The following is an 11,885-nucleotide window of genomic DNA, read 5'->3' on the forward strand; positions in this document are numbered from 1 at the left end:
TTATTGATCGGACACTGGCTGTGTAGACAGCACGGTTTAGAATGCACTTCCTACTGGCTTCCTAAAGTTCATTCTCTACTTTTTCTGTTTTCTTAAATGTCTTTACAAAGACATTTCTTAGTGTGGAGAGATAGCTTAACAGTAAAGAGCACTGACTGTTCCTTCGGAGGACCCATGTTTAATTTCCAGCACCCACATGCTGGCTTAGAGCCACCCGTAACTCCAGTCCAGAGTACCAGACACATTTTTCTGACCTGCGCAGGCAAAAAACAATACACATAAAATTAAAATAGACATAAATGTTATAAAAATCATGTGCATTCTCATTTCCCCAATCATAGCTCTCCTAAAAGTCGTAAGCAAGCAACTTACATTTTAAGAAAAATATGCAAAGAATCCTAAAAATGTGTCATCATTTCATTGTACGTTTACTTCTTCGTCACAAATAACCAACTGGTAGTTACCCTGAAGGCGCTGAAGCTGGCGGTGGTCGACATACCTGCGCTCTTCAGTGACAGCAGGCAAATGGTGCTAATGACACAAGCCATCCATGAGTACACAGCACATACGTGTCTGCTCACATGCAGTCACATTAGCACATGCATGTGTAAGACAGTACACGTACAGGAGCTGAGTAGCAGGAAATGGTAGCTCTGTAACCATATTTCTTTGCTAAAATACTCAAGGTCAGAAGTGTAGTTAAAAAAACAGACAGGGGGCTGGAGGGATGGCTCAGTGGTTAAGAGCACAGACTGCTCTTCCAGAGGTCCTGAGTTCAGATCACAACCATCTATAATGAGATCTGATGCCCTCTTCGTGTGTCTGAAGACAGCTACTGTGTATATAATCAAAAAAAAAATAAGTATAATTTAATCTAAGAGAGGAATAGTGCTTTTAATAATAACTCTGTGTGTCTGTGTGTGTCAGTGTGTGTCTGTGTGCTGTGTGTTTGTGGGAGAGGCATGAGTAAGGGTATTTGAGTGTGTGTATTTGTGTGTGTGTATTTGTGTGTGTGTATTTGTGTGTGTGTATGGGCTTGTTTGTGTATATAAGATCACAGGCACATGCTTATACACCCAGCTTTTTTATTGTGAGTTGTGGGCATAGAACTTTCTCCTTACTGATACAGTTAATGGTTGCTGGCGGAAGGGTTGTCGCTTGAGCCGGTGGTGGAGCCATTGACAAGCTGTCCATGTAAGCAGTGATTAATGCTTACCCACCCTCCCCGACAGAGAAGATCTAACATGGAGTGGGGAGTACTGGGAAGAAGGGCTTCCGTGTGAGAGGCTGGGGTGAGGAGAAAGTGGAAAGGGAATAAAGACTCAAATTGTTGTGTCCATGTATGAAACTACCAGAGAACAAAGAGGAAAAGCGTTATTTAACACGCATCTGTGCCAGATGTCAGTGTGGTTACATTCCACACTGCCTTTCCAGTCACCCCAGTGACTTCATACTCTTGACTGAACATAGCTGTACATCTGTTGTAGGAGCTCATGTCCTCTCACTGTAAGATAAGCAGTTTGCTTAAGACTGCGGGATTTCCCTAACCCCAAGAATTACAAGTTCTGTGTCCCCAAAGAAAGTTTTCTTTGCGGGGTAACAAGGGTAGCTCATCTACTAAAAACGTGGTGGTGAGAGACTGTGTGTGCGGTGCGAGTTAGTGTGTGTGCGGTGCGAGTTAGTGTGTGTGCGGTGAGTTAGTGTGTGTGCGGTGAGAGTTAGTGTGTGTGCGGTGAGAGTTAGTGTGTGTGCGGTGAGAGTTAGTGTGTGTGTGGTGAGAGTGTGTGTGTGTGCGGTGAGTTAGTGTGTGTGTGCAGTGAGAGTTAGTGTGTGTGCGGTGAGAGTGTGTGTGCGGTGAGTTAGTGTGTGTGTGCGGTGAAAGTGTGTGTGCGGTGAGAGTTAGTGTGTGTGTGAGAGTGTGTGTGCGGTGAGAGTTAGTGTGTGTGCAGTGAGAGTTAGTGTGTGTGCAGTGAGAGTTAGTTAGTGTGTGTGCACGGGCACGTGGATGAGGAGTTTGAGAGATTACTGGCAACCCCAAGGCCAAAGAATTGGATTCTTGTTGTTCTGAGAGGAGGCTCATGCAGACCAGGTTGGTCTAAAATTCAGAGATCTGCCTGCACCTCCCTAGTGCTGGGGTTAAATGCATGAGCCACCATACCCAGCCAAAGAATTAGATCTATTGAATTTTATTTACCAAAGGTTTTGGAAGTGCATAAAGACTCAGTTTTGGAAGCCCTACAGCATATTTGATGGTAAAAAGATTAAGTGATTTAAGCAGTTGGTGCTTAGTAGGGACAGGGGAACATAGACAGAAAACGTGCTACACTTTTTACTGTCCCAGTAAAGAGATGGGGTATGTGAGAGTGCCTGCGGAGCTTAGATCAAATGTGAAATGTGGTTTTAGGCTGACAAGATGGCTGGCTGTGCAAGTGTGACTTGCTGAGTTCCCCAGCACCCACCCAGTTGTCATAATGTGGCACATTCTTACATGTGCACACACACTGTCACTAATGGTCACGCAAAATCTACATAGACAAAAATGTGTTTACCCAGAGAGTTACCAGGAAAAACGAAGTTTAGCATCAACAACTCTGACTCGGTACATTCATTAAAGGAGAGTCTGAGCCATCTGCAGGTGTCTGAAATTGGGCACGATGAGGCCTGCCTGTTTGCCAGACCTCAGGAGGCAGACGAGAGGTTGCTGGACATTTGAGGCCAGCGTGGTCTTCACAGTAAGGCCCAGGCTATGCAGGGATACGTATCAAGGCTCTTGAGAACCAAGCAAGTTGGCCTTGAGACAGTGAGGTGGGGTTGGGACGGAATGAGGTGGACTTAGAGGAAAGTTCCCCTTCTCCCTTTTCAGTCTGTTTGTTCTTACAGAAGATGGAGTTGGCCGTGACACAGTGGCTATCGTCTCATCTCGTTGTCTCACTGTGTGTCACATGGTAGAAGTCAGTCCCTCCTAGGATTATAGGAGAAAGCTACATTGTTGATGGACAGCCAGTCAATCTGATTACAGGCAGATTCATGTTTGCATCCCTCGGAAATGTTCGTCTGTCATAAAGAGATGCCTACCAAAGAGTTGAAAACATACTTTTTCTTGTAAGTGGGTTTGGTGTTTCCTCTGATTACTGTGATTATTTACAGAGCGTTTTGCTGCTGTGGGAGCAGTTTGAAGACACCAGTCACCACAGCTCGCACTCACACCTCAGCCTAGCCGGCGTCTTGCTGATCATCTTACGGATTTGCCTAGCGCTGTCGCTGGGCTGTGGACTCTATCAGATCATCACGATGGAGAGGAGCACACTCAAGAGAGAGTTCTACATCACGTTTGCCAAAGTATGAGCTGGCAGGAAGTGGCTTCCGACGGGCAGTCTGCCCTGCTCCCCACTCTGGGGGAAGTCACTAATAGTTGCAAGCTTTCTGTGTGCTGAGCACTGCCTAACCCCTTGTTTCCTCAGCTAATCTTGGTGACCTGTGGGATGTGGCTGTGAAGCCACTTTACAGAGCCCGTGGAGCTCTATTTTCCATATGGTGTTTGAGGGCTGCTTCACCCACACCCCACACCCCACCGTGGTTTTTCCTCATCAGTGGTGACTTTCACTTTTTACTGTGGGATTTTTTAAAAAATGTTTGTTAGCAGCCATTAACTGTGAACTGTGACTCCTGGAGTTCCCATGTGTGATGGAGCGCATGTGCGGCCCGGAGTCGGCACACGGGCTGGGTGGGCATCCGTCTGCATTGCACTGTCAGTGCGCATCCCTGTGCCTGGGCCGTCTAAGGGTGGATTGGGTTCTTGCATACCGATCTAATCGAGTGCTTTAGAGTCATGCAGAGTGCGGGCTTCTCTTCTAGTTCACTTCCTCACAGAGCCAGTGCCACCAGCCCTGATGCCTCTCTGCCAGGGAACTAAATACACGCATTCCTACCTGCATTTCCTTCTTTCTACGAGTAGTAGCATCCTGAACACTTGTCCTCAATCTTGCTCCTCAATCTTAAAGTGCGGCAAGCAGTATAAACTTGTTTCACATTTCATTTTGAAAAAGAGATGCATTGCCACATCCCATGGGAACATAGAGAAGGGATTTGAAAGCATAATGTACAACCTCCCTTCTGTCCTGCCCACTTCTCCTCTGCAACGCCCTGCAAACAAGTGACCACGCGCACCAGGGTTGGGCAGCTTTCTAGGTTTATTTCAGGATGGACATGTGGACAGACATGTGGACTTGTCTTTGTGGCTTTATTTCCCTTCCCACAATAGTATCCATTTGTAACGGATTTGCAAATGTAGTGTTGTAGATACTCTCCACATTAACAGTTTGCTTAGGGAAAAGAAGTGTTAATATCAGGGCAAAATTAAATTTCTACATTCTGTTTCCCATTTACTCTGAGGTGCAATTGAAGCTATTTAGGACCTAAGAAAGAGACAGAGAGAGAGCATTAAGATTTTTCTTTTATGCATATGTGTGTTTTGCCTTTGTGTACACACACACACACACACACACATACACACACCATGTCAGATCCCCTGGAACTAGAATTAGATTCATGAGCAAATCCTCATAACCACTGATCCCTGTCTCCTCTCTTGGCCCTAAGTATGTTAGTAACATTGTTTGATAGCCCAGGCTACCCTCAAATTCGCAGTGCTCCTGCTTTAAGGGTTCCTGATGCTTAGAAGACTGCAGTGTGTGCCGCCGTGACCTGCTGTGTCTTGAGGATGTTTTAATCTGCGCACTGTAAAGGCACAGTTCTGACTCTGTTTGTTCCTTCCAGGGCTGCATCCTGTGGTTCCTGTGCCAGCCAGCACTTGCGTGCATCGCTGTCTTTTTCAATGACTACCAAAGAGATAAGGTCAGTATTAGTCTTCGGGAAAGAGTCTGAGTATTTAAACCTCATGTAAGTAGGAAATAGCGACCTCAGAAGTTTCTGGAGTTCTTTAAATTTCTTAAGATATTGACATTGTTGAATAATAAATTAGAAGTTACAAACATTGAAAAAGAGCTTAAGAATTAGTTTATAAGTAAAATGTTAGAAGTAAGTTTTTTGTGTTCTCTTTGAAACAGGATCAGACTACATAGCCCTGGGCCTCAATTGTCCTACAGATGATCCTCCTGCCTCTGCCCTCCAAGTGTTGGGTTACAAGCACATGCTGCCACACCCAGCCTAGAAATAGCTTTTATGAGTCAGAGCCATTTCAGAATCGTGTTTTATGAATTAAATTAGAGGACATGTAATGGGTTTTTTTTAAAAGAAATGATTGCAGCTGTTTACTGTACTATAACAGCCAAGAGAGGCAGAGGTCAGGTTGCCTTAGCAGACTGCAGAGTAGAGTAGGCCGGTGTTGATGGTGACGATGCCTGCCTGCCTCCCTTCAGCAGCAAATGGCTGTGGCATTTCAGCGGGGGTGGGGATGGGGGGAGGGTGTCTGCCGTTGGTGCTTGTAGATGTGACTTAAGTGTCTTCAGGGTTAATGTAGGACCATGATTTGCTGCTATTCTAAACTAGCCAGACCCTGCTTTCCTTGTTATCAATGCTCCTGTCTGTAACATGCACACCCACACCCATGGGAGAGAAGGTGCTTTTCTGCCCTACTCCGGCATCTGAAAAGGAATCATCGACGGGCTTCTACCCATGGAAAGCCACAGTCCTGACGATGAGTCCGACTCTCTGTGGAACATGCTTCATGAATTGGCTCGTGGTGGAAGGGAGAGGCGGGCAAACAGGGTGCAGAGCCCAGAAGTGGAATCAGGGAAAGCTGGGTGCACTTGCTGCTTCTGCATGAGTGAAACATTCCTTTGCTTTCTTTCAGGTTATCACAGTAGGTGTCATCCTTTGCCAGGCTGTGGCCATGGTCATTCTGTACAGACTTTTCCTGTCCCACAGTCTGTACTGGGAGGTCTCCTCACTCTCCTCAGTAACACTACCCCTCACCATCTCGTCTGCACACAAAGGGCGCCCCCACTTCTGATGCTTGAACTTTGTTGAAGAACAAGTGGATGGGGATGTGCAATAGGATGCAGTGCGGCGGGTGCCGCTGTCTCGTGCCCTTGCTGTGGAGGCAGAGAGCCTTATTTATAAATGGAATGTCAGCGTGTCAGCAGAAAGTAATCAGTGTTCTGGAGGGACTCAGTGAACGTCCAAGGTGACTGAAGCTTTCCATGCAGAGATAATGTGAAGGAGACTGCTCAGATTACATGTGGGCCAGGTGGCCACACTCCCATGCCTCGTCAGTAGCAGCCTCAGGCCTGATCGTCTTACAGTATTCGCCGAAACGATACTTGCCCTGTGTGTCCAGCTAGCCCAGTCAGGAGATCAGTGTGATGCACTGATTCTAAAACTACTACTTCTTATGCTTTAAAGAACATGCATTTCAAGTTACAATTTAAAGGACTTGAAAGTGAAATTACTTGAGGAAATAAATAGAAAATATGTTAACAGTTACATGAATTAGCTTTTGTTCATTCATGGATGGAGTTATTCTGCAATTTCTTCTTGTATTGTTGGCCCTGCTTCAGGTTTATCTTGATTGGGAAAGGATTTTGGATAATGTGTGGGAAATCATGGATACGTTACATTGATTTGTAAGAACAGAGGGTTTTAAGTCTGAGGACGTGGGTAAGGGACAAGCAGGGTTTTGTGTTTAAAAAGAAAGAAGGAAAACATAGTATGTGGTATGGCACTGAAATTTTAATCCCGAGATAATTCATTTCTCTTACACTGAATCCCCAATCATAATTAAGCTGTAGACATAGATTAAATTAACAGAAGCATTTCACATGAATGTTGGCTTCAGTCATCAACTACCCATGAATTCCTGCCCAAGGATACTTAATCAGGATTAAATTTTCTATGAATAATTGAAAAACAAAATACTCACTGGATCTGTTATAATCCATGTTGGCACTGGATTGTAAGTAGTTGCCATCTTGAATCCTTTGTAATAAAACCGTGTGTGTGCGTGTGTGTGTGTGTGTGTGTGTGTGTGTGTGTGTGTGTGTGTGTGTGTATGTGCGTGCGTGCGTGTGTGAGACCCCCAAACTAAGGATGCTAGTTCTCTGAAAACATTCCTGGTTAAAGAGCCTCTGTGTAGTAATCAGTACTCGCTGCGCATTGGTATTTGTGAAGTTGTTTGAACCTTTTGTTTACTTTTGGCGAATTTTAAATATTTCTGCCTGCCTACCATAGTTTTAGGCAGCAGGAAATGGTGCAGTTACCTGTAGTTTTGGTGAAAGCACTCAGGGAATGGAGCACAATGGAGAAGGCGTGGCTTTGCCTTCGTTTTTTCCTTGCTGTAGTTTTAGTGAAAATGAAAACACTCTGCTACATTTTAAGACAAAATGTGTTTCAGTTGGCAAAATGGCAAAGTAATGCAGTCTAGCCGTGATGAAAACATTTCTACAAGTTACGTTTTGTTCAAGTACAGGTCGGTTAAGCTAAAAACTACACAAACCCTGTCTTGAAAAACAAAACAAACAAATGAAGGAACCCAGGAGTGAAGCCTTCGGTAAAGCCTGTTGCCTGGGAGCAGTGAGAAGGGAGTGGAGAGCAGAGAACAGACAGCAGGACCTGGGCCTCCACTCTCGCCGCTGTGCACAGCATGTTAACAGGGAGTGTGTTTGTTTCTAATATATTTAATGTTTGCTAATCATTTCTTTGTTACTGTCAGAGATTACTAAGTCAAGAAAAATAGCTGCTAAGGAATGATCAGAACTGTCCTCACCTAACAGGCCCAAGGAGAAAAGGATTTCATGCCATAATGGTATCTGTTTTCTTTTCTTACTCAATACTCTAAATTACATCCCCTCAGATAATGCCTTTGAAATTTTTATGTTCTTTTTCCTTTAAAGATCGTATGTGGAGCCCCCCCTCCTATAAAGAAGCACTTGTTTTTTATTTAAGAAAACAGGAATATGTTTGATTTTATTGGCATGTATACTAATGTGAATGCCCACTGTACATCAGACATTTTAACCTCAGTGTGACTAAACCAGCCACTCATTGAACTGAGTGGGGATAAATAAATGTTTCTCTGAAGCTCACTGACCTCCTTTTAATTTTAACTTTACTTTGATGAGTTTTGGACATTTCATTGGGTGCATATGTTTTAATGTGTGTGCATGTGCATGTGTGCGGGAGTCCGTGGAGGCCAGAAGAGGGCGTCTCATTGCCCAGAGCTGGAGTCACAGGCAATCGAGAGGCCTGTGCTAAGATACCAGCCCTCTAACAGCAGCAAGCGTCCCTAACAGTGGAGCCAACCCGAGCTGTGTGTGCTTTTAATGAGAACGAACGAATGTTTGTAGTTAGATTTGGCCGATGATTTCATTATTGAACCTGCAGTTGTGCTAAAATGGGAAATGAGTGTCCACTTCAGTACTCAAACCTACTTCCAGCCAGCCAGGGTTAGTCCAGGCCGAAGAGCTTGCTTTCAGAACTGTTCATGATCTTAATGAAGACATATCTGATGGAATTGGAATATACATACATCACAAGACCAGACCATGGGCCCCTCTGACATGTTTCCCTTAGGAGACATTCTTCCGACTGCAGTTGTCTGTCAAGCATTCTTACACGTAGCATCTGTGCTGTCAAACCTTAGAGGGCTTTGGTTTTGATTTGAGGTGATAAGACTGTTACAAGCAGCAAACAGTTGGAGACTATGAAAAGAGATTCTGCCTCCTTTAAAACCAACACAGGTGCATGAAATGAGGCCAAACTGACTTTTCCTGTGAAGTCGGGAGACCAGTGGGTGTCCTGTAGCTTCCATCCTGCTGTCCTCTGAACGTCCTTCCTGCTTCTCACCTCCACACCTGCAGCTGTCTGCATGACACCGTGGGCATGCTGCATGGCTACTCTGGAGTTCCAGGAGACCTGGAGGTATGGGAAGAAGCTGGCCAGGCCCTGACGCCATTTACAGCACAGCCAAAACAGTCCCTGGGGAGAAATGGGGTGGCGTACCTACAGGAACCCTGTATGTTAGTCATACTGCAAGACGGGTTTGGGTTTGGCTTTTATAAGTTTAGAAGTATTTCAAAATTGTGTGTGTGTGTGTGTGTGTGTGTGTGTGTGTGTGTGTGTGTGTGTGTGTGTGTGTATTTAATCCGTCCTTACTGGAATAAAGTTCACCCATACTTTTCACCAGCATGCATGAAGCTCTAGGTTCAACCTCAGTATCATACAGAGATGGCTTTCCCACTGCGTACTGACACATGGTTTCATCTAACATAGCTGTCGGCTTCAGTTGTCCTTTCTTCCCCAGGCCAATGGCTCTGTCTTGTGTTGTTTCTACTCCAGAGTATGAATTGTAAGAGTTTCTCCATTGTGCCTGGAACATTCCCTCCTGTACACTAGACACTCAGATGCATATTTGTGTGTGTGTGTGTGTGTGTGTGTGTGTGTGTGTGTGTTGTTTTCATGCTTTTGAGACAGAACCTTGTCCTGTAACTCAGGCTGGGTTCATTGTGTACCCTACAGTGGCCTGGAAATCATGGCAGTTCTGCTTCAGCCCCATACCTGGCTGTCAAGTACAGTTTTGGGGCTAGTGAGACGGCTCAGTAGGTGAAAGTGGGCACACGAGACTGACAATCTGAGTTTGACCCCAAGAACCCACCTAAAAGTGGATCTGACAAGTTGTCCTGTGACCTCCACACGTATGCCATGGCAACTGCATCTACACACGTGCGCAAACACAAAACAATAATGTAGATATATTTTGTGTGTGAGCGAATAAAAGAAATTCTGAAGAAAAAAAGTACACAGTGGAGGTGTGGCGTTAACTAACGCGCACTGCTCACTTGGCTTCAGGAGTGCCTGCTCGCCCTTTGCTCACTTCCATGGAACGTGCAGGTATAGACTCTTTAGTCAGCTGTGAAGAGGAGACTCTTCCAGTGTTACAGCATCTCCCCTTTCGTGTAACATCATGTGGACCAAATGACAGCAGTTAGAAGTAGCTGGTAGGAAAAGGAAACGAAAAACAATGACACATCTTAGCTTGGGGTCATTTAGGGTTGTGAAAACATTCCCCTGCCTCCTGATACACTCAGCTTCATTCAGTGTAACACATAACATGCCCTTCCTGTAGCCAGGAGCTGGTTAAAGTTATAATTGTCTTTAGTAGTCTCAGACATGTGAAACACCATTTCTTTAGCAAGTAGCATATGCATTTTGCACAGAAATCCGAAAGAGCTCTAAAGGGGATTGAGATTTAACATGGGAGAGATCAACCCTTCATTTCCGTTTCCAAGTACTGCTTTACTACCTGGAATTGTTCTTGTTTGTCTTTCTAGAAGTGGACCCATGCGTGGATAAACACACATATGTATTACAAGCAGGTTGTAACATATCACACGCCTCGGTGTACCTAGTCACGTGTTCTGTAGCCTCCCATGTAATGCACTCTGCTGTGTGTGTTGGCTTTTATTGGTGTGAACATTGTTGGTTTCCAGTCTTTTGCTAATGTAGATGAGACTAAAGTTAAGGCTGTGGAATCGAGCATTTGCTTTCTCCTCCCTCCTTCCAGAACACGCCCTCCAGCCTCACTGCTTTCTAAGTTCTTAGAACGTTCTAAGCGATTAAGTAGTGTCTGATTTATGATGAACCCTGATAGTCATACTAACAAGGTGACTCACAGCAGGCATTGTCTCCACCGGAAAGGGCAAGCATCGGATCAGAGGTGGAAGGTCAGACATGAGCAAACGAGGGAGAAAGCTTTTTATTTGCTTAGGTTTTAGTGGGTTTTTATTAGTGAATTTTGTTCTCCCATAATTTCAGACATATCCACGGTGTATTTTGGTCCCTCCGCTCTATTCCATTTTCTTATCACCTTAATCACCACCACCACCGCCTTCCTCCCGGTTACCCCTGTTTATTTGTTTTGTTTCTGTTAAGTATCCTGTAGGTTAATCGGAGCTATCTATATGATCCTGGGTTTTGAAATAACTGTCATTGCCCAATGGGCCCACAAGTAGACACACGGTTGAATGGGTGGGTACACCACGGGGAAATCTGCCGTGTGCTTGTGGTTTTTATGTCAGTGACCTGCTTGAAAATAGTCTTTCACAGCACCCATCTTCCTCCTGCAGATTCCTCCAATCTCTTCTGCAATATTTCTGTCCTGAACCTAATGTCTTTCTTTGTCTTAGGGTTTTACGGCTGTGAACAGACACCGTGACCAAGGCAACTCTTACAAGAACAAGGCAGTGACACACCTACTCTGTTATGGTTTGTATATGCTCGGCCCAGGGAGTAGCACTATTAAAAGGTGTGGCTCTGTTGAGTAGGTGTGTCACTGTGGGTGTGGGCTTTAATACCCTAATCCTAGCTGCCTGGAAGCCAGTATTTGCTAGCAGCCTTCAGGTGAAGATGTAGAACTCTCAGCTCCTCCTGCACCATGCCTGCCTGGATGCTGCCATGTTCCTGCCTTGATGATAATGGACTGAACCTCTGAATATGTAAGCCAGCTCCAATTAAATGTCCTTTATAAGACTTGCCTTGGTCAAGGTGTCTGTTTACAGCAGTAAAACCCTAACTAAGACAGACTCCAACAGGGCCACCCCTTCTAACAGGGCCACCCTTTGGCCAAGCATATACAAACCATCACAGCCTTGTATGTGGCTTGCCTTGTCTGGGCTCTGCTGCCCTATAATCCCAGCATCGTGTGCAGACATTGCTCTGCGTTTATCTCTGTTCACTATAAGGAGAAAAAGTCTCTCTTTTTAATTAATTTAACTTTTTAAAATCACTTTACATCCTGCTCTCTGCCCCACTCCTAGTCACCACCTCCCACAATCCTTTCCCTCTCCCCATTCCCCTTCTCCTCTGCAACCCCCCCAACCCCCGCCAAAACCTGCACTTAAAATCTTTGCCAGGCTAGGAGCTTCCTGTCC

At 45.1% G+C, this 11,885-nt stretch overlaps 1 protein-coding gene across 8 annotated transcripts in view; it reads left to right on the top strand.

The window, feature by feature from the left end:
* Gpr180 (G protein-coupled receptor 180) overlaps positions 1–11,480 on the top strand; it is a 32,687-nt gene extending 21,207 nt beyond the window's left edge. For 5 of the 8 annotated variants that reach the window (XM_017599719.3, XM_006252455.5, NM_001415002.1 and 2 more), the window contains 3 exons: positions 3,148–3,339; positions 4,777–4,854; positions 5,813–8,042. In XM_017599719.3, the coding sequence (XP_017455208.1) occupies positions 3,148–3,339; positions 4,777–4,854; positions 5,813–5,971 (429 nt within the window). In that variant the 3' untranslated portion in view covers positions 5,972–8,042. Of the gene's footprint in view, positions 1–3,147; positions 3,340–4,776; positions 4,855–5,812; positions 8,043–11,141 lie in introns of those variants that run through there. The other 3 variants (XM_063274351.1, XM_063274350.1, XM_063274349.1) reach the window with 2 other exon arrangements.
* The last annotated feature ends 405 nt before the right edge of the window (positions 11,481–11,885 follow it).

The sequence above is a fragment of the Rattus norvegicus genome, chromosome 15 (genome assembly GCF_036323735.1).
Source record: "Rattus norvegicus strain BN/NHsdMcwi chromosome 15, GRCr8, whole genome shotgun sequence".
In the NCBI taxonomy this organism is placed as follows: domain Eukaryota; kingdom Metazoa; phylum Chordata; class Mammalia; order Rodentia; family Muridae; genus Rattus; species Rattus norvegicus.